Consider the following 23,660-nt stretch of genomic DNA (forward strand, 5'->3'; position numbering starts at 1 on the left):
GGAGTGGCATGATATACTTAAAGTGATGAAAGTGACGACCCTAAAACCAAGATTACCCTACCCAGCAAGGATCTCATTCAGATTTGATGGAGAAAGCAAAAGCTTTAGAGATAAGCAAAAGCTAAGAGAATTCAGCACCACCAAACCAGCTCTACAACAATGCTAAAGGAAATTCTCTAAGTGGGAAACACAAAAGAAGAAAAGGACCTACAAAAAAACCCCAAACAATTAAGAAAATGGTAATAGGAACATACTTATCAATAATTACGTTAAATGTGAATGGATTAAATGCTCCAACCAAAAGACACAGGCTCGCTGAATGGATACAAAAACAAGACCCATATATATGCTGTCTACAAGAGACCCACCTCAGACCTACGGACACATACAGACTGAAAGTGAGAGGATGGAAGAAGGTATTCCACACAAATGGAAATCAAAAGAAAACTGGAATAGCAGTACTCATATCTGATAAAATAGACTTTAAAATAGGGAATGCTACAAGAGACAAGGAAGGACACTACATAATGATCAAGGGATCAATCCAAGAAGAAGATATAACAATTATAAATATATATGCACCCAACATAGGAGCACCTCAATACATAAGGCAACTGCTAACAACTCTAAAAGAGGAAATCAACAGTGACACAATAATAGCGGGGGACATTAACACCTCACTTACACCAATGGACAGTTCATCCAAACAGAAAATTAATAAGGAAACACAAGCTTTAAATGACACAATAGACCAGATAGACTTAATTGATATTTATAGGACATTCCATCCCAAAACAGCAGATTACACTTGCTTATCAACTACACATGGACCATTCTCCAGGATAGATCACATCTTGGGTCACAAATCTAGCCTCAGTAAATTTACAAAAATTGAAATCATATCCAGCATCTTTTCTGACCACAATGCTATGAAATTAGAAATCAATTACATGGGAGAAAATGTAAAAAACACAAACACATGGTGGCTAAACAATACGTTACTAAATAACCAAGAGATCAGTAAAAAAATCAAAAAGGAAATCAAAAAATACCTAGAGACAAATGACAATGAAAACATGATGATGGAAAACCTATGGGATGTAGCAAAAGCAGTTCTAAGAGGGAAGGTTATCGCTATACAAGCCTACCTCAAGAAACAAGAAAAATCTCAAATAAACAATCTAACCTTACACCTAAAGGAACTAGAGAAAGGAGAACAAACAAAAACCAAAATTAGTAGAAGGAAGGAAATCACAAAGATCAGAGCAGAAATAAATGAAATAGAAACAACTAAAACAATAGCAAAGATCAATAAACCTGAAAGCTGGTTCTTTGAGAAGATAAACAACGTTAATAAACCTTTAGCCAGACTCATCAAGAAAAAGAGGGAGAGGACTCAAATCAATAAAATTAGAAATGAAAAAGGAGAAGTTACAGTGGACACCGCAGAAATACAAAGCATCCTAAGAGACTACTACAAGCAACTCTATGCCAATAAAATGGACAACCTGGAAGAAATGGACAAATTCTTAGAAAGGTATAAATTTCCAAGACTGAACCAGGAAGAAATGAAAAATATGAACAGACGAATCAGAAGTAATGAAATTGAAACTGTGATTAAAATTCTTCCAACAGGGGCTTCCCTGGTGGTACAGTGGTTGAGAGTCCACCTGCCAATGCGGGGGATGCAGGTTCGTGCCCCAGTCCAGGAAGATCCCACATGCCGCGGAGTGGCTAGGCCCTTGAGCCTAGTGAGCTGCGCGTCCGGAGCCTGTGCTCCGCAGTGGGATAGGCCACAACAGTGAGAGACCCACGTACCGCAAAAAAAAAAAAGAAAAAAAAAATTCTTCCAACAAACAAAAGTCCAGGACCAGAAGGCTTCACAGGTGAATTCTATCAGACATTTAGAGATGAGCTAACACCATCCTTCTCAAACTCTTCCAAAAATTTGCAAAGAAGCAACATTCCCAATCTCATTCTATGAGGCCACCATCACTCTGATACCAAAACCAGACAAAGATACTACAAAAAAAGAAAATTACAGACCAATATCACTGATGAATATAGATGCAAAAATCCTCGACAAAATACTAGCAAACAGAATCCAACAACACATTAAAAGAAATCATACACCATCATCAAGTAGCATTTATCCCAGGGATGCAAGGATTCTTCAATATACGCAAATCAATCAATGTGATACACCATATTAACAAATTGAATAATAAAAACCATATATGATCATCTCAGTAGATGCAGAAAAAGCTTTTGGCAAAATTCAATGCCCATATATGATACAAAACTCTCCAGAAAGTGGGCATAGAGAGAACCCACCTCCACATAATAAAGGCCATATACAACAAACCCACAGCAACCATCATTCTCAATGGTGAATAACTGAAAACATTTCCTCTAAGGTCAGGAACAAGATAATGATGTTCACTCTCACCACTATTATTCAACATAGTTTTGGAATTCCTCCCCATGGCAATCAGAGAAGAAAAAGGAATACAAATTGGAAAAGAAGAAATGAAACTGTCACTGTTTGCACATGACATGATACTATAGATAGATAATCCTAAAGGTGCCACCAGAAAACTACTAGAGCTAATCAATGAATTCGGTAAAGTTGCAGGATACAAAATTAATGCACAGAAATCTCTTGCATTCCTATACACTAATGATGAAAAATCTGAAAGAGAAATTAAGGAAACATTCCCATTTACCATTGCAACAAAATGAATAAAATACCTAGGAATAAACCTACCTAGGGAGACAAAAGACCTGTATGCATAAAACTATAAGAAACTGATGAAAGAAATTAAAGATGATACCAACAAATCAAGAGATATACCATGTTTTTGATTGGAAGAATCAATATTATGAAAATGACTATACTATCCAAAGCAATCTACAGATTCAATGCAATCCTTATCAAATTACCAATGGCATTCTCTATGGAACTAGAACAAAAAATCTTAAAATTAGTGTGGAGACACAAAAGACCCCGAATAGCCAAAACAGTCTTGAGGGAAAAATACGGAGCTGGAGGAATCAGACTCCCTGACTTCAGACTATACTACAAAGATACAGTAAGCAAGACAATATGGTACTGGCACAAAAACAGAAATATATATCAATGGAACAAGGTAGAAAGCCCAGAGATAAGCCCACGCACCTATGGTCAACTAATCTATGACAAAGGAGGCAAAGATATACAATGGAGAAAAGGCAGTCTCTTCAATAAGTGGTGCTGGGAAAACTGGACAGCTACATGTAAAAGAATGAAATTAGAACACTCCCTGACACCATACACAAAAATAAACTCAAAATGAATTAGACACCTAAATGTAAGACCGGACACTAAAACTCTCAGAGGAAAACATAGGAAGTACACCCTTTGACATAAATCACAGCAAGATCTTTTTTGATCTGCCTGCTAGAGTACTGGAAATAAAAACCAAAATAAACAAATAGGACCTAATAAAACTTAAAAGCTTTTGCACAGCAAAGGAAACCATAAACAAGATGAAAAGCCAACCCTGTGAATGGGAGAAAATATTTGCAAACAAATCAACAGACAAAGGATTAATCTCCAAAATATATAAACAGCTCATGCAGCTCAATATTAAAAAAACAAACAACCTAATCCAAAAATGGGCAGAAGACCTAAACAGAGATTTCTCCAAAGAAGACCTACAGATGGCCAAGAAGCACATGAAAAGCTGCTCACCATTACTAATTATTAGAGAAATGCAAATCAAAACTACAATGAGGTATCACCTCACACTGCTTAGAATGGGCATCATCAGAAAATCTACAAACAACAATGCTGGAGATGGTGTGGAGAAAAAGGAACGCTCTTGCACTGTTGGTGGGAATGTAAATTGATACAGCCACTATGGAGAACAGTATGGAGGTTCCTTAAAAAACTAAAAACAGAATTACCATATGACCCAGCAATCCCACTACTGGGCATATACCCAGAGAAAACCATAATTCAGAGAGACCCATGCACCCCAATGTTCATTGCAGCACTATTTACAATAGCCAGGTCATGGAAGCAACCCAAGTGCCCATCGACAGACAAATGGATAAAGAAGAAGTGGTACATATATACAATAGAATATTACTCAGCCATAAAAAGGAATGAAACTGGGTCATTTGTAGAGACGTGGATGCATCTAGAGACTGTCATACAGAGTGAAGTATGTCAGAAAGAGAAAAACAAATATCATATATTAACACATATATGTGGAACCTAGAAAAATGGTACAGATGAACAGGTTTGCAGGGCAGAAACTAAGACACAGATGTAGAGAACAAACGTATGGACACCAAGCGGGGAAGTTGGCGGGGGGTGGTGGTGGTGTTGTGATGAATTGGGCGATTGGGATTGACATGTATACACCGATGTGTGTAAAATGGATGACTAATGAGAATCTGCTCTATAAAAAAATAAAATAAAATTCAAAAAAAAAAGTAATGTGCCAGTATTACTGTCTTACTTTGATAAATGTACCACAGTTATGTAGTAGGAGCAAATGGGTGAAGAGTATAAGGGAAGTCTGTATTTTCTGTAAATCTAAAATTACTCCAAAATAAAATGTTTATTTGAAAAAAGAAAAGAAAATCAAATTCTCAACCTGCTTGAGACACCATATATACAGGAAGGTCGAGGTAAAAGGAGGGTACTGAGTAAAGTGAGAGAGAAGGACTTCTCTGGAGGTCCAGTGCTTAAGACTCCATGCTTCCACTGCAGGGGGCATGGGTTCAATCCCTTTTCAGGGAAGTAAGATCCTGCATGCTGAGCAGCTCAGCAAAAAAAAAAAAAAAAAAAAAAAAAAAAGAGAGGGAGGAATATTTATGACTTATCTGAGAACAGAGGTGTGGTATGCTAGGAACTGGGACAACAATAGTTTTACAACACCCGTTTTCAGTCCTTGTATGGGCTCTTCTGGCTCTTCCTGTGGCAATTGTCAACTATCAGGTGTGTTATTTACCATGCAAATGTATTACAATTAGCATATAATGAGGGTCTACTGAAGGTCAGGTTTTCTACCACCTTGGACGTAGTTGGTTCTAACTGGTTTGGTGGGCTCTTGTTTTTCTATTCTGGTGGTTTCCTGTAAGACTAGGACAACACCTCCCTGCAGCTGAAGGGGGAGGATTAGAGCTCAAGGCTAACAGTCTTGGTAACATTTGGAGAGAGGAACAGGCAGATCTGTAGAAAACATAGGATGCAGAACTGGCAAGTTAAACGACTTATTAGATATGAGAAGGAAAGAGAGGGAAGAGAAACATTAAGCACTTAGCTATGCTGGGCATTGAAGTAGACCCTTCATATACATCAACACATTTAATGTGCCCACAGATCTGAGAGACGGGTTTGGTGAATTATGTTTTACAGATGAGGAAATAGGCTTAGGTAGGGCCTGATGCTATTATTTCTCTACATGAGGCAACTACAAGCCATTTGTAGTTCATCTGAGCAAATTTTGTAATAAAATCTAGGACACGGAAAGCTGTACTTGATTTTGGCATAATATGGCCAAAGTTATTGGACAGACTGAATAAGATCAAAGTCACATTATTAGAAGGGCTCGCTTTTCTTGAGTACCAGAGGAGTTGGTCCCCAGAAGGAAGTCAATTTTCATGGTGGTGAATTATGTTAGATTTTAGGCACATTAGGCCCAAACCAACAACACCTCATCTATGGGCTGATACCCCACTTCAGTCGAATGACCCAGATCTCTCTTCTGACAGGGGTCAGCAAAAACGAAATTGGTAGGAAATCTTTTAACACTTTGAGAATGCTGGCAAAGGGAAAATTTGCAAGACTAAAGAATGGATTGGAGGGCTGGGTCTTCATTGTTCTGTGGAGGGGAGGTAGGTTTTGAGGAAGATGGGGGAGGGGCCATGGAAAGGCTTGAAGGAGAGGATCTCCGCAGGAGGAGGAGGAAGAGGTCTTTTTGGAAAATTAGGGTAACCGGTTAGGATACCCTATGAAAACTGAAGCAATGAGGTTGTGCTCCTCTGGCGGTACATGGGTGCAAGTTATCCAAACCAAGGGCAGAAATCTCAGCATCCTTGTTACTACGTGTGATTTTGGGATTCTCCTCTGGGCCTCCAGTGAAGAGTTCCTGAGTCTGGGAATGGCTCCGGCAGTAGTGGATTTGGGGTTAAGGATAATCCCACTCCTTGGTCGGTGGATGGGCAGTGGTCCACGCCTCTACTGTGGACGACAGGACATCGAAGGCACCAACTGGCAGACAAGACGCAGGCAGAAGCGACTGTAAGGCTGAATCCCCTTTCTTTCTCCATTTCAGAGGGTGACTAGAGAACTAGGAGGACACAGAGGTGGTGTATGTGTGCAGAGGGGCTGGCAGAGTTAGTTTGCTGATGAGGTCCTGAGATTCGGACTGAGGTTTGTAATCCCAAAGCCTTCCCACTTTTCATGGTGGGTGACCTGTTTCAGTATTGGGTATGTAAGTGTGCTCTTAATGAGGCCGGAAAAGAAAAAAAAATTGTGTTGTGGTGTCGTAGTAGTCTGCTCTGAGACTTGATGCCAAAGTTTCTTAAATCTTGGTGGCCAGAACCTGGGAGAAGCTGCTCTTCTAACTAAAGCAGCTTGCAGTTTTCTGATTTATGTTTTAATGAAGACCACTCTTTTGTTTTGGAGAATTCCTTCCCAATACTTGAGTGGTCTTCTTAGTTTGGCAAAAGCAAAGACTTACTTCTATAGTGGAATGGGCAGTTGGGACACAGCTGAACTGCCCTGCATAATAATGCCAATGGTAATCTACTTTTAAGTTAACTTGCGAGTCCAGCCTGAAACGGGTAGACACAAATGTGGAAGGGAAATTATCTTCTGTTGGTGACATGTAGAAGTTGTTGAGAAGAGTGGAGAGATGACCTTGAGGGGCCCAGAATCCTTTTGGGAGGCAATGGGCTATAGATGCTGTACTTGTAATAGCCACTTCTACATCTTCTCAGCTTTATATCAATAATTCTCCTGTTATTCCCAAACTATCTGTAACAAGCAGGTGTTAGCTAAATTTTAGGGAATTGAGGGAGGAGCCCATGTTTACACTTAGGATTTGCTTCTACCCTCTAGGACCTGCCCCCATCCCCCCAGGCCAGTGTGGTGGTAGCCACAGGTGGGTAGCTGTTTCTCCTGGGGCTCTAGTGGGTGGCTTGCTGCAGAAAGAATCTAGGAAGAATGTCTATTGAGCAAATGATGAGGCTTACTGGGGAGTGCCTGTGTTGAAGTTCAAGCAAATCTAGAAGTCTGACCTTAACTGAATCACAGATTAAGGATCAAGTGCATTCAGGGTTGGATTCGTGGGGCATAAAAACATTTCAGGATTCCCAGGAGTGTTGGGCCAGGGGAGTGGATTTTCCTTTAGTAAGAGCGAGGGTCCTTTTCTGTTGTTGATAATTAACCTGAAGTAGGACCTCTAGATAAGAGAGGGAGAGTAATTAGCAGCACTCCCTGCCGGCTCACGGGGGGACTAGTAGCTACTAGTAGGCCACAGGTAGCTTTTCATCCTTAAGTTTCTGTGAAGCCTTCCTTTAGTTGTGCCCTTTCCTTAACTTCCCTAGCCGACGGTTTTCCTTTCTCTGGCTCCTACTGCACTTTCTACCCACCTTTATCACAGCAGCCAATTATCTTTGTAATTATGTTTCTGCCAGTAGACGGACTTCAAGGGCGAGGGACTGTGGCGCTGTTACAGACTGTGGTTCAAATTCCAGCTGTGCCACTAGCTAGCTTTTTGACATTAGGCAATTACTTAACCACTCTATGCCTGGATTTCCTTATTAAAAATGGGCACAAGGCTCCGCATCGCCTGCGGTTGCTGGGAGAAATGAAGGTGACTGCGTGTAAAATACCAGACATAAAGTATGTGAAAAGTAAAGGGCGCCTAGCAGGGTAAACGTTTGTTAATTAACCTGACTAACCTTTATTTGGTGCACTCAAACATTTACTGATCACCTACTGTGTTTCCGCGCTGGGAGCGCTCCCTCCCGGGTGGAGAACCCTCACGTGCGGCCCGAGAGCCTTGTCCCGCGGGCAGTCTCAGGACTGGCTCCGCCGAAGAGAAAACCCCGCCCACAGCCCTTGCGATCTCGTTAGCGATTGGGCCGGGACCATCCCGCAGGCGTTCTGGTTGCTAGGCTCGGGAGGTGGGCACTTAGGTTGCGCCTGCGCAGGTTGAGGGCGAAGATGCTTTCCGGTCGGGCGGGAGGAGGTGACGTCAGAAGCGGTAGCAAGCGGGGGCGTCCTGTAGCCCAGGTGACGTTGTATCTGTGGGCCCTAGGACTGCGTCACAAGTCGGCGACTGAGCTTTGGCGTTGGTGGCCGAGGCAGCGAAGGCGGCAGCGGCGGCGACAGCTCTGGGGTTTGCGTCTCGGGGTGTGTCGGCCGCCGCTGCTGCTTGGGCCTGGTATGTACAAATGGCTGGTTAGGATTCTCGGCACCATTTTCCGTTTCTGTGATCGGCCGGTGCCTCCTGCCCGGGCCCTCCTGAAGAGGCGGCGCTCGAACAGGTGAGAGGAGAGGGGCCCGAGCGCCGGCCTGGCTGTTCCCCTCCCCCACCCCGGGCTCGGCCGGCATAGCGCTGATCCGGGCCTGGCAGGCAGGCCCCGCTCGGCAGAAACAGGTAGCTGGGCGGAGGCGGTAGAGGTGCGTGTCGCGGATGCCCTGGTGATGTAGTAGCCCCTCCGCGCTGTGCAGATGCGAATCCTGATGATGAAAGGAGCTAGTGGTCGGTGATGGTTAGGATCTTTCTTGTCAGAGTCCAAGCTGGTTGCTGTCAACAAATGGGGCTGTATCATATTTTGCTGCTCTTAGGTTGAAAACTGAAAATTGAAGGAATACTGTCTTTGTGTGGCTCCTGTTTACAAGGCACACTCCCAAGTGTCATTTGTGCGCAATAAGTGCAGTTAAGTGAGACTCACAGCTTGCCCAAAGCCCTTTCGATTACACTTACTGTTTTCTTAGCACCAAGAGACAGCAGCTGTCTTGTTTTGAAACAACTGTCAAACTGTGTGTGTGTGTGTTTGTGTGTGTGTTTTGCTGGGGAGGGAGAGTGATTCTGTGCTTTAGAATTAGTGTATGAGAAAAAAAAAGTAGGTACTTCATTCCTTTAAAAAGATGACTAGTCTGTACTCTAAAATTCAGTTAAAATTTTTGGAAACTAAAAGTTGTTCTCAGCATTTACCTGTTGGTTTGTCCCATTTCATAGTGTCTACCCCCTTCCCTAAGAATTAATCTAGAGAATAAAGTACCATACCAATTCTATACATAACCTCCCACGTTTTAATGATCAAGTGTTAATTTCATTTTTTTTATTAAGCCTCAAGATCATTGGAGGATGGTTTCTTGGAGCTTGAGAAAACAAGATGATTACTTAATGTATGAGTCTAAGAATTCAGATCATTGATGAATTGGCTGTGAGCCAAATTCCATCATGTGTTCCAGAGAGGGCAAGGTTTTAACGTATTCTTTCTACCTTTCTGTAGGGTTGATATAAGGATCATTTGACAGCAAGTTGTAAAGTACCTAGAATGATGCTTAGGGTATGTAAGGGTAGTGTTTGTATATTCTGACCCAAGGGCCTTGTGCAGAGGCTGGTGCGTGATAGGCACTTGGTACATATTTATTGAATAAGGAAATGTTAATTTCCTCTCCCCTGTCCTTTATTTTTACTGCGAATCTTTGCTGGTCAGGGAAATAGTGGCTTGTAGGTCAAACTCCTGGTCTTTACCACATCCTTTATCTAAAACAACTCTTTTAAATGTAAGCCATTTTTCAGTCCAGATGAAGATAGGAAGTCTTGTTGGGATGTTTAAAGTTATGAACTGAATGGTATTCTCCTGGGATTTATTCAGTTCATTTTTTTTGTAAATATGATCATTCATAATCATCTTTAGAAGGATGATTATACCATGAACTTTTAACATTCTTGAGGTATAGGTCCAAAAATTTCCTGAATTTCCAAATTCTTTGTTATCACTGTAATATAGTTTCCATGATAAAAATGAAGTTAAATATAACACCTTTTTCTGGCTGAGAACTATCTTTTGAGGCTTTTTGTATTGTCTACTTCCATCTGAAGTAGAAAGTGACTTTCTTTGGGGAGGGTGTCATCTTTCAAAAGGATATTATTTGTTCTTAAATCATTTCTGGAGAGAAAAGGAATAGCATGGTCCTAAGCTTTTACCTATATTCATTTACTAGTTAAGTGATTTCTGACCAGTTTCCTGTTTGTACTTTAGCCAGACTACAGATTATTATGTAATAGGGAGTTTTGGATCTCATATAGTTGAAACCATAATGTTACATCCTCAAATGATAAAGGCCTACTGTAGCATAAACGTTAATTGGATCTCATTTTATGACAAAGTGAATGGATGGAGGTGTGTTGCACGAATAGTAAGCTTACTTGTAGGAGTGCATATGTGTGTATATGAATATATGTATATATATCTCTTTTCTCTTTTTTCAGCACTCTGCTTTCTACAGTGGACACTGATGAAATACCAGCCAAAAGACCGAGATTAGGTATTAAATATTAATTTTAAAAGTTAGTTTTTTAAATAAGAAAAGTTTATGTGTGGACAAAATTCAAAAGATAAAAAGTACATACAGTGAAAAGTAAGTCTCTTTCCTGTCCCTCTTCTACTCAGTTATCTTCACTAGAGGTAACCAGTGTTAGCAGAGACGTAAGTATCTTTCCAGATAAATAAGCCTGTATGTTGAAAGTGCATTTCACATTTCCGAATCTTCCTATAAAGAAAAGGTGCTTTTTAAATTTGGAGGAGAAAACACTGTAAAAACTACTTCAAACTGAGTCGTCTAGTTCGGATAGCTGAGTGAACCACTGTAATCTGTTGCCTCAAATTGTGTACTTCCCTATATCTGAAGGGCTGGGCATTGCTTGTAGAAGAGAATAAAACTAGATTAGCATAAAGGGAAAAGGCACAGTGGAATACTATAGTAATATTTTCTGCTTTCTCAAAAATGCATGTGAATTTGAATCTACCTCCGGATGAGGTAAAGAGTGGACATGTCTGTGTTAAGACTTCATTTAAATCCAATGAGTGCTTATTGAGCCTGTCTTACTGTTGAGCAATGTGTTCTGTTCCACAGGAAATACAAAAATGAGTATGACAGGGTCTCTATTTTTAAGGACCTTAAAATTGTAGGGGGTGTATGATTATATAGTGGGGGGTTTTAAGACAAGTACATAAATAATACTAATGTCTATGAGGATATGATAAGTGATATAAGAAAGGTAGTAACAAAATACTGTCCAATTTCTTCTGGTTAAGAGTCTCAGTAGGGCTTCCCTGGTGGCGCAGTGGTTGGGGGTCCGCCTGCCGATGCAGGGGACACGGGTTCGCGACCCGGTCCGGGAGGATCCTGCATGCCGTGGAGTGGCTGGGCCCGTGAGCCGTGGCCGCTGAGCCTGCGCGTCCGGAGCCTGTGTTCCTAAACGGGAGAGGCTGCAGCAGTGAGAGGCCCGCGTACCACACACACAAAAAAAGTCTCAGTAAATATTTGATGAAGGATCTGATACGTGAAATGAGTCTTGAAGGATAGATAGGGTATCGACAGAGAGCAATAGGAAGGAAAAGCATTCTAGGCAGAGGGAACAGTATGGGAAATTGTGTAATTCAGGAAATAGTAAATAGAACTTAGTGAAAAAGTTGACCAGAGAGAGTTCAAAATACAGAGGGACTTTGAATGCCAGGAATTTATACTGAATTCATTAGGACAGTATTTCCCAAAGCACAGGATAGATACCAATTCAAGAAATAAATGATTTTAGGAGATACAACATTCATAGCATTAAGTGTCATCTGAATTATGTTATAAACTAAAAATGTTGTATCCTTTTCAGTTATTTTAAATTTCTGATTATTTTAAGCAGAAAACATGTTGATTTAATGCTAGTATGTATTTAAAACTTGTCTAATACATGCTAATCTTCCCTTTTTTAACAGGCCCAGCTAGAACTTAATATTGTTGTTTTCATTTCTTCATAAGGCAAATAAGGTTGCTTTACATCAACAGTAGTAATATAAAGTTACCTTTCACGAATACATTTGTTTAGCAAAAAAAAGTGAGTCAATTTTATAGAAAAATATAAACAAACAGCTGTATGTGGTTAAAAACAGAAAGCAAAAAACTTTGATGGTGGTATTAGAGAAGGTTTCTGAAATAATTCTGGTATGTTAAGGTTCTCTCCATCCATGATTTCCACGAAATGTATATTAAGATTTTCTGACTAGAAAGGGAACCTAAGCCAAGGGGGAAGCAGTGGGTAGCAGAGATAATACTTCCTGGTAGAGTTTGTAGAGGTCTTTAGCAGTGCTGGCCAATAGAACTCTCTGAGATGATGGCTATTGAGCACCTGAAGTGGGGCTGTGCAACTGAGGAACTGAATTTAATTTTAATTAAATTTAAACTTAGGTAACTACCTGTGGATACTGGCTCCTATATTGGACAGTATGAGTCTGTTGGCTGCTTTGGAGACAAAAAAAGGAAGAGTGAAAAGAAGAAGCAGCTTAGAATTGCAGACTCATGATCTTACAGATGAAAGGGATCTGAAGCGATCTACTTAGTCTCAGCAAAATAAGATGGTCTCATCTTCATTTTACAGATGAGGTGGGCCTTCCTGCCTGCTTTTTTCTTTTAATCAATGAGCTCTTTTGACATAATTTTGGGGCATACTCAGATTTTGACAAAACTTATGGGAAAATAAATATCACAATACTTTTTGTGCGCACTTACGTTATTACGCATTTATGTTATTATGAGTACTTCCTGCCATTTGGAGTCTGGATGCCATTCTGGATGATAAGCACCAATCCCTAAAGTTCTTTTTCTCCCATTTATAGCACAGTAGAATGTAAGTGATATCCCTCAACATTATTAGAGGGATAACCTGGAATTCTCTCCAGTTCCTAAAATGAGAAACAAGGCATTTGCAAATTTTGGTAATTCTAACTATTCTATAGTGACAGATTACTTCAAATTGGATTCTGCTTTACGCATCTAGCACATCTTTCTTGTTGTTTAAGTTATTCCCCTATCTTCCTGGAAAGTATTTTATATCTTATATGTTCTGGAGTGGTTGATGTTTGAAAGCCACCATTTCACTTTAAGGGTATTTTTCTCTAAAGCAGAATATGGTTAAGATGATGACCCTTTTATCTCAAACTAGTGCTTTAGAAAACCTTAATTAGGAAATAGAAAGGAAATTGTAGAAAACAAATCAGCAGTGTAGGAAGTGAGAAGGGGGTAGTGTGATAAAAGGAGGAAGTGGGGAAAGCATTGAAATCTACCCCTCCCCCTTATTTATTTGCTTACTTATTTTGTAATCTTTATTTTTGGTGGCAGGGAGGGGTGAGTCTGAGATCTTCCAACACGTCTTCTCCAGTAGAGGCATAGCTTTGTTTCCTCCTTAGATGTTTAGGAGCCACATATCTTATACTTCACTAATTTCCATCCTGGATATAGCCAAGGTAGTAAGTAGTTGTTTAGGACAGCTATATTGTTAACCTGCCTGAGAAGTAAGGACAAACCAGTGAGTAAATGGTAATGCTTCCTAGAATTCTGCCATACCTAGTAACTGTATGTTCCAGGTTGTCTAAGTTATGCCCTTATGTCTCTGGAAAAGATTTATTTTACAGTATATATTTTGGGGAACTCATTGCTTAAAAGCTGTCATTTCAGGACTTTTTTTTGTGAATCAGTATGTGATTTGCTAAAATGATGGTTTCATGCTTTTGTAACCTCCTAGATACTTTACTAAAAAAAGAACCCAAAATGCTAATGCAGGAATTACAGTTATTCAGATATGAGAAAAATTATTTTTACAGGTACCTTTTTCTCTCAATGGTTGAAGATAGGACTTCTAATAAAAATTGAGAGAGGCCTTTTCTAAGATATAATTTTTTTTTTTTTTTTTTTGCTAAAAGTTTAAGTACTCTATATATGTATATGTAATCTATATTACACTTTCTAGGTTGCTTTATTCACCAAGTGAAAAACAGTCTCTACAATGCTGCCAGCTTATTTGGATTCCCATTCCAGCTGACCACAAAGCCCATGGTGACTTCTGCTTGTAATGGAACACGGAATGTTGTCCCTTCAGGAGAGGTCAGTGGGGATAAGGCTTCACTGGGGCTACTGGTCTTTGTACTTAATCATTAAAGTTAAATTTTAGAAATATTCTCTTTTTAGGAATTAATATGTAGAATGACTTCTTTCCGAAATGTTCATGTCTTAATTAGCCTTGATATAGAGACCAAAAAAATGAAAGATTAAGAAATTGCACATTTAAAAAATATTTATAAGGAGCCTAATTACTAATACAGTTGACCTCTGAACAATGCTTGGGTTATGGGCCCCAACTCTCCACACAGTCAAAAACTCACATAGTTGGCCTTCCAGATCCTTGGTTCTTTATATCTGAGGTTCTGCATCCGTGGATTCCCAACCAGTAATCATGTAGTACACTAGTATTTACTGTTGAAAAAAATCCACATTTAATTGGATCCACAGAGGTCAGACCCTTGTTGTTCGAGTCAACTCTACATCTGGTTTTCTTGTTTAAGTATGTGTGAAGAATCTGGAATTGTTACTTTTTACATCATTTTGTGAGTCTTCACAAATTAAACCTTTGGTCTTATTGATGAAGTTTCTTCTGTGAGGTAACTAAATCATCACCAATAGAGTGATTTTTTTTTTTCATATTAAGACTTATTTAAATTCTAAGAGTGAATACAGAGATGATTCTTTTTGATTTTAAGGTATTTTCGAACTCTTCATCTTCTGAACTGACAGATTCTGGATCCTGGAACAACATGCTGAAACTGGGTGAGGTGGTCAAGAACATTTCTGTTTCCCTACCTCCTCCTGCCTGTGTTCTCTGAGTTTTGGGAATGTGAAAGGAAAACACTGATTTGGCTTCAGATGAGAACACAGATATATTCTCCCTACCCTTCTAAAAAGCAAATAGCTTTCCTTTAGTATTGTCTTTGAATTTACTGTTATGTTTCCTGTTTGCTTTATCAGTGTCTTTAATGTGACTTAGATCAGGGCTTATTTATTAAAAAGAAAAAGACAAAGTGTTACCTCAGAGCTTACTCTGTCAGACACTGTGCTAAGTTATCAGGAATAACAAAATAATAAAACCTTTAGTAGCAAAATAACAAAACAAAATAATAGAATAATAAAACCCTTAATAACAAAATAGCAAAATAACAACATAATAAAATAACAAACTCATAAAACCCTGCCTTTGAGGGACATCATCTGATGGGGGAGCAACCTTAGGTTCCCAGTTCTCATGGTTTTGTGGATTAGGAACCTCTATATCATCCTTAGACCCCGAAATTGAATTGTAATTATTATATATACTATATAAAATGCTCTGGTGGGGAAAAATAGGAAGAAGACAGAGTCCTGAAAATGATTGTGATCTCTGCCACACAGATAAGCTTGTAAAGTTTGAGAGGAATGGGGAAAAAAAGCTTTTAGAGAAGTTGTGGGTTCAGAAAATTGACATATAGAGAGGATGGTAGATTTATCTTGTGCCTGAAGTACCAGCACTATATTTCTGTGGGTTTGTGTAGCCTAGTCAGAGAAGCATGGGTATTCCTAGGGCAGATTTCTTATATAAAGAAATCCACAATCTCAAATCGGAAATGCTTGGAGATATGTTTGGGAATTCCACATTTTTCAGTTGTTTATTATTTAAAAAACCTCAACAGGATTGAACATTGATTCAAGTCAGGTTTTACAAACAAATGAATGCAGGTCAGTTCATGTTTTGCTGCTACTGACTTAAGAAAAAACTTTGAGCTTTAGACCTCTTTGCATTTTGGAGTCCTCAGGGACTCCAAACCCCTGTAGTAGCTCCAGCAGATAATGTGGCTGACGAAAATTTTGTTACCCTTTTTTGAGGTATAGTAACCATCTCACAGGTATTAGAAGCTTCCAGGGAAATGTAGTAACAAAGCAGATTTTCATTTAAAAATACTTCTGTTTTCTTGAGAAGAAGAAACAATTTGAAAAATTTACTCAATTTGATTAGATTACAGAGTTTATAATCATTGAGTTCTTCATGCCTTTTGTTAGCCCCTGCAAGCAAAACTAGTAAAGCTTTCCTATGTTACTACTTACCTGAGAGCAAAGATAGACTAAGCTTTTCCTTTAACTTTTACAAAATGTGTGCTAGAAAGTAATAGAATTTGAAAAAGTAAGATATTTAATTCTACAGTATAGACTGCTCACAGATTTTCTTTTTTTTAATTTAATTTATTTGTGGCTGTGTTGGGTCTTTGTTGCTGCAAGCAGGCTTTCTCTAGTTGCGGCGAGTGGGGGCTATTCTTTGTTGTGCTGTGTGGGCTTCTCATTTCGGTGGCTGTTCTTGTTGCAGAGCATGGGCTCTGGGTGCGTGGGCTTCAGTAGTTGTGGCATGAGGCCTCAGTAGTTGTGGCTCACGGGCTCTAGAGCGTAGGCTCTGTAGTTGTGGCACACGGGCTTAGCTGCTCCACAGCATGTGGGATCTTCCCGGACCAGGGCTCCAACCTGTGTCCCCTGCATTGGCAGATGGATTCTTAACCACTGTGCCACCAGGGAAGTCCAGATTTTCTTTTCTAATGCAGACTGTTCACAGGTTTTTTTGTGTGTGTTTTTTGTTTTTCTTTTACAATTACAAATGGTTTTCAAAAATAGGTAATAAATCTCCTAATGGAATAAGTGACTATCCAAAGATCAGAGTGACAGTAACTCGAGATCAGCCACGCAGAGTCTTGCCTTCCTTTGGGTAAGTGTTAAAGTTCTGCCTTTCTGTAAATGGAAACTTAGTAATTTTTAGGTCCTCACTCTTGCTAGGCATTCTCACTTTTATTCTATTATGTAATCTTGTTAAGTAACTACTCTGAGGTTAGTAACTTGCCAAATATCATACAGCTGGTGAGAGACGTACTCAAGTGTGTGTTACTTTTTCTATCATATGCCTATATATCATATGCCTATATAATCTGATTTTTAAAACCTTTAATTTTTAAAATTATTTTTAATTTTTATTTTTTTGGCCTCACCATGTGGCTTGCGGGATCTTAGTTCCCCGACCAGGGGTTGAACCCAGGCCCTCGACAGTGAAAGCACTGGACTGCCAGGGAATGCCCTTTAAAACCTTTTAAAAAAGAATTGTCACTCACTTCTGAACTTTTTTTTGAAGTATAATATGCATTCAGAACAGTGCAGAAATCATGTATACAATGAACTGTTATTATTTTATTAGTAATTTTCTTCTCTCTGTGTTCTCACTTTCTGGAACTTCTGTTGCTTGGATATTGGACCCTATGGATTGATCTAATTTAATTTTTGTATATATTCTCTTTTGTTTTTGTCCTTACCCTTTTTTTAAAAAAATCTACCACTGAGATAAACATATATGTATACTTTTGTGGGTTTTTTTGGCTTCATAGTTTTTAAGTTGTAAGCATCCTCCCACTTCCTATTCCCCATGGCTTTTTCTTTCTCCAACCATCTAATTCTTATTATAGAGATACAATATCTTTTCTTATCTCTCTAAAGCTGTTAATTATTTTAAAATTTCTTCTCCTCCTTGCTTTGTCTGCTTCCTTTGAGTTACTCCTCCCCCTTTGGTTTATTTTGGTTTTATCTTTCTTATGAGTTCTTATTTAAATACGTGGTAATCCTTGGCTGTCCACTCATGTTTGAAAATGAGACACTATAACTATAAAAAGTAAGGCTCCCTGGAGGTGGCTAAATGGCTGATTGTAGGATTAGGAGAGATAAAGTAAAAAATGATTGTGGAGCGTCCTGTGCCAGCAATTAAAGGAGCCCTAAAAACCTGGGGACATTATCAACATGACACAGGAGGAAACTTGAAGGGGCTTTCATTGGCCAGTTGGGGACAATTTAAGCATCAGATGAATAAAGACAAGAATACACATGTTAATAAATAAATACATAGTGTGGGAGGAAAAGGTCTTTATAGTAGAATGCCAGCTAGTAAGTGTAGAAGGAATGATGGAATTAGAAAATCACCATCTTTTAACTGTCTCAGTAATAACTGATATATACAGGAATTGTCAGTTGAGCTAAAACTAGTAAGTAAAAGTTTGATGAAGTATGGAATATTTACATAAACTCAGAATTTTTCCCCACAAATGATTAATAATTATAAAGGGAAAAATAGTAACTTCAGAGTGGAGAAACCTGCCTGACACCACTTTAACCAAAGGATCAAAGTTTAAATCACCCACAGTGGGCAAACTCACATCCTGGCCTCCAGATACATTGCACTGAACAGGACATCATCACCTAATGTAGTATTCCTGAAAAGATCAATAATCTGAATGTAATTATGAGAAAACTGGTTAAGCTGAAACTAAGGTTAATTCTACAATCAGGCTTACACTCTTCATTTTACTCTTCATTCATACTCCTCTTTAACCTGTGATTATTTAGAAGGGTAGAATTATATTGTTTAATTTCCAGATACTTGGGGCTTTCCAGATATCTTTCTGTTACTGATTTCTAGTTTAATTTCATTATGGTCAGAGAATATACTTAGTACGATTTCAGTCCTTTTAAATTTGTTAACATTTGTTTATGTCCTAGAATATATTCAGTCTGGATATTCCATGTTCATTGAAAAGAATGTGTATTCTGCTATTGTTGGGTGGAGTGTTCTGTAAACGTCAGTTATTAATAGTTTGCTGATAATGTTTTACAGATCTTATTGATTTTCTGTCTACTTTTTTATTGATTGATGAGTATAGAGTGTTGATGTTTCCTACTGTAATTGTGGACTTGACTATTTCTCTCATCCAGTTATGTCAGTTTTTGCTTCATGTACAGCATTTTGAAACTCTGTAGGTGAATACGTTTGACCTAGATTCACCAGTTGTTATCATTTTTTCAGTTTGCTTTATCATTCTCTGTTATATGTACATAATATTTTTTTCTGAATCATTTGAGAGTAAGTCTTAGACTCATGCCTCTTTAATCATAAGTACTTGAGTGTGTAAATTATTTCTCAGAATGAGGACATTCACTTACATAATCACAGATTACCAAAATCAGAAAATTTAACATTGATATAGTACTATTATATAATCTTATTTAAATTTCTCTATTATAGAGATTCTTTTTTTCTGGCCCACAGTTCAGGGCAGGATCATGTATTACATTTAATTTTCATGTCTCTTTGATCTCCTTTAATCTGGAACAACGCCTCAGCCTCTCGTTGTCTGTAATAGCATGAATATTTTTAAAGAGTACAAAGCATTGCTTTTGTAGAATCCCTTAATTTTGTCTGACGTTTACTCATGATTTATTTTAGATTATGCAAATTTTTTGGTAAAAATACTGCATATGTGATGTGTCCTTTCTTAAACCTCACATCAAGAGAGGTATGATGTCAGTTTGTTCCATTATCGGTAATGGCAAGAGAGGCAGGCTCTATCAACCAGCAACAGTGACTAGGTGAGGGGCTTCATGGCTTCGCATTCTTTAGCATTTATTAATTTAGTATTCATTAATTTAGTATTCAGCAGATACTGATTGAGTGCCTTTTGGCTTAGATCATGTACCAGGATACGGTGGTGGAAGGATGAAATCTCTGTTTTCATGGACTTTAAAGTTTAGTGTGGGATGCAGTCCCACAGTGGCACCAATAATTAATCAATCACACCAATAGTTAATTTCAGTGGTGCCAAATGACTAAAGGAAAAGTGTAGTACCAGAGGAGGGTATGTTGTGTAATAGCGAGCTAAGCCAGAGTTGGAGTTGGAAAATTGGGCATGAGGAAAAAGGCAAAGGCTTTCATGTGGAAGCCCTGGTGACTGGGAATAGACATTCCATAGCAGAATTCTGGGGTACCCTCTGCTCTAGAGATCTAATTTTTGTGAATGGTGGTTGTCTGATTTGCCAGGAGCAAGCTTAACCTGAGACAGCTTAATCACAGGATTGTCTGGAGCTTAAATTCCAGCAATTTAAGCCGTTTGGGAATAACTTTTTCTTTTTTTTTTTCCTCTCAGTTTTACTTTGAGCTCAGAAGCCTATAATAGAAGACCAGGTGGCCGTCGCCATAGCAAAGGCAATCTGGAGAGTTCCTTAACGTGGAAGCCTCAGGAACAGGTTGTAACAGAGATGATTTCTGAAGAGGGTGGCAAGGGTCTGAGGCGTCCCCGTTGTACTGTGGAGGAGGTAAGCCCTTTTAGCCTGATCTCTTTTAAAAGCAATTTTAGGAATTTGGGTGGGGTGGGGATAAATAGTATATGTTCTGTGGTACAAAATACAAAAGGTATAAATGGGTGTACAGGGACTGTAAATTTCCCAGTCTCCCTTCTATATCTGGTCCCTATTTGACTCCAATGCTTATATGTATTCTTCTGTATATATGTAGTCAATTTTCAGGTAAAGGAAAGAAAAAGGAATCATTAGGAAAAGGTACAATTATAGATTCTTTCTTTTTGGGTGCCTGAATTATTCCAACTTGTTTCTTGTATAAGCTGTAATAACTGTGACTAAGTAAGGGAAGTAAATGGTGTACATGTCTGCTTTTTCCTTCCATTTTTAGGGCACCTAGCATGATGTCTTCATCAACAATCTTCCCTTCCCTCTTGAAGTCTTCACTTATTCCAGGAGAATTTAGAACTATTCCTGTCTCTGGCATTTCCCCCGGACCATCACCTATTGCAATTTGCTAGATGGTTTTCTGAGCCGCTTGGCTTAGTTCATCAAAGAAATGTTTATTTGGGTCCCAGGTGCTGTGCCAGTTTTCGGCAATTCAGAATTGAATAAAATATGGTCCCTGTTCTCTAGGAGCTTATACATTAATTGTTGTAATCAGCAAGCATGTAGGCAGAGAAAGGAATGGACTGCAGCCCTGGAGGGGATTTTAAGGAGAGGCATTAAAGTAGGCTTCAGTACCTCCTAGATAAGAAGTAAGGGATGGGACTGAGCAGATATGTATGGGGTATACACAGGCCATATTCTAGAAACATTAGAAGGTAGTATTAGCAAGGACATACTTACTGGTTAAGTGTGATATAAGGTTAGATGGAAGAGCCTGAGTCCCAGATATCAATCTTGGATAAATATGTGTCACTGACCAGGATACCCTATGTGTTTAGGGGAAGGTGATGACTTCAGTTATGGACATTGTTTAAAGTGCCTGTGAAACACGCAAGAAGACCTGTCCCGTAGACTTTTGGATATATGGGAGTTTTGAGAAGAAGGCAAGGTTAGGGACACATTGCTGAATCTTCTGCATATTGGTGTTAGATAAATCAAGGGAGCTGAAGAGATTATTCAGGGAGAGTATATAGTGTGAGAAGAGATAATGGGCAGAACCATCGACATTTACAGGGAGGCAGAAGAAATAATCTTCAGTGGAGACTGAGAAGATAAGAAGAAATTAGGAGAGGGGCTTCCCTGGTGGTCCAGTAGTAAAGAATCCGCCTTCCAATGCAGGGGATGTAGGTTCGATCCCTGGTTGGGGAACTAAGAACCCACATCCTGCGGGGCAACTAAACCCATGCACCACAACTACTGAGCTTGTGCACCTCAATGGGAGCACCTGTGTGCTACAGACTACAGAGCCCACACGCCAGGGCTAGAGAGAAGCTTGCGTGCCGCAACAAAAGATCCCACGTGCCTCATCAAAGATCCCGCGTGCCACAACTAAGACCCGACACAGCTAAAAAAATAAAGAAAATAAATAAATATTAAAAAAAAAAAAAGAAATCAGGAGAGTGTATTGTCCAGGAAGGCAAGGCGAGGTTAGCAGAGTGAGATGCTGGAGAGAGAGGTCAATTGACAGAAGAGCTGAAAATGTGTCCATTGGATCTGGCCATAGAGGGTCGTTAGTGACTTTGGTGAGACCGGTTCTGTTTCGGAAGCTGAATGTTCTGAATATGCAAGTGGATTATTTCTGCTGAGTTTTTTGTGGTTTACCCAGTTTCACTGTCAAAAACTCAGATGCTATCAAGGTCTAGCAGATAATGTAAATGAGTGAAATGGGCTGGAGTGAATAGGTGACCAAAGGGAATAAATAGTCTTACATAGCTCCAGATTGTTGATACAGTGTTTCAAAAGAGACCAGATGTTACTGGATTTTTCTTTTTAATTTATAAAGTTGGTAATTAAAGGAATTAAAAGAACACTAAAATACAAAAACACTGTGCTGGCGAATGAAGCACATCTATGAGCTGCATTTGACCTCTTAGTCTTTGTTTATGATTTAATTATAGGTTTGATGTGCTGGTAGTTATCTAAATGCTTTCTTTTATTTAGGGTGTTCAAAAAGAGGAGAGAGAGAAATACCGAAGGTTATTGGAGCGACTTAAAGAAGGTGGTCATGGAAATACTGTTCCTCCTGTTACTTCAACTCATCATAGGTAAAGATGCGTCACCAAGATAAATGCTTTGCCAGACATCTTTTTCCTTATTTTTGGAGAAGGGATTGGTGGGAAGGGCTTTGTTGAAAAAAGAGATTAATATTGAGAGAGTGAGCCCTGTAATTTGTCTGTACTGATGGATTATATAGAACAGTGGTTTTACAAAATAGAATTTTCTGTTTGCTTTTGTTCAAGTGAACTCTTACATAAAACTCTGACTCAGAAAAGTGGATTCACTGGTTGAAGTCAGGTTCCCAGGGAGCAGAGAGTTTTTTCAACCTCCCCAACACAAGTTTCTCATGACCTCTGTCTTCCTCTCTTTTTCCCCCTCGTCTCCCCCGCTCTTCCCTCCCTTCATCTCCTCCCACCCAGCCCCCACCCCCACCCCTGCCATGTACACATAGTCTCTGAGGCATCCTAGTGGATGCATCTTAGCATAGTCGGAAATCTTCCACTCTAGAGACAAGATTAAACTCATCCCAAGTCATAAGAAGTTTTCCTTACAAGACTGCTTGTTAATTAACTGTGCTGAGTTGACCAAACAGATGAGAATGGCAGAAGGAATGGATGTCTGGGCTTTTATTTCCGTGTAAACAAGGGGACAAAAAATATGGGAGCTCAGGTTTGAGGTCTACTTGATAATTCTAACAAGTGGTGTGAGAATACACAGAGGGGAGTCCCAGAAATTATGTAACAGTAAGTTGAAGGTGAAGAAGTCACGAGACTGTCTAGCTTGTTGAATGCAGAAATAACAAGAATTTTAACTTTGGGAATTTTCACTTTGGTTGTGAACTTTAAAAAGAAATTCAGGGACTTCCCTGGTGGCATAGTGGTTAAGAATCTGCCTGCCAATGCAGGGGACATGGGTTCAAGCCCTGGTACAGGAAGATCCCACATGCCGCGGAGCAACTAAGCCTGTGCGCCACAACTACTGAGCCTGTGCTCTAGAGTCCGTGAGCCACAACTACTGAGCCCTTGTGCCACAGCTACTGAAGCCCGCGTGCCTAGAGCCTGTGCTCCGCAACAAGAGAAGCAACAAGAGAAGCCACTGCAATGAAAAGCCCGCGCACCGCATTGAAGAATAGCCCCTGCTCACTGCAACTAGAGAAAGCCCACGCCCAGCAACGAAAACCAAACACAGCCAAAAAATAGATAAAGAAATTTATTTAAAAAGAAATTCAGTAGTCAATCAGAATGTT

At 39.4% G+C, this 23,660-nt stretch overlaps 1 protein-coding gene across 1 annotated transcript in view; it reads left to right on the forward strand.

The window, feature by feature from the left end:
• The first annotated feature begins 8,249 nt into the window (after positions 1–8,249).
• The window catches only part of SENP2 (SUMO specific peptidase 2), a 39,835-nt gene continuing 24,424 nt past the window's right edge, over positions 8,250–23,660 (forward strand). Inside the window, exons 1-7 of the mRNA XM_065876296.1 lie at positions 8,250–8,550; positions 10,512–10,567; positions 14,040–14,173; positions 14,827–14,893; positions 16,757–16,847; positions 20,098–20,266; positions 22,358–22,461. Of these exons, the coding sequence (XP_065732368.1) occupies positions 8,450–8,550; positions 10,512–10,567; positions 14,040–14,173; positions 14,827–14,893; positions 16,757–16,847; positions 20,098–20,266; positions 22,358–22,461 (722 nt within the window). The 5' untranslated portion in view covers positions 8,250–8,449. The remainder of the gene's footprint in view (positions 8,551–10,511; positions 10,568–14,039; positions 14,174–14,826; positions 14,894–16,756; positions 16,848–20,097; positions 20,267–22,357; positions 22,462–23,660) is intronic.

Source organism: Phocoena phocoena, chromosome 4 (assembly GCF_963924675.1).
Source record: "Phocoena phocoena chromosome 4, mPhoPho1.1, whole genome shotgun sequence".
Classification (NCBI taxonomy): Eukaryota; Metazoa; Chordata; class Mammalia; order Artiodactyla; family Phocoenidae; genus Phocoena; species Phocoena phocoena.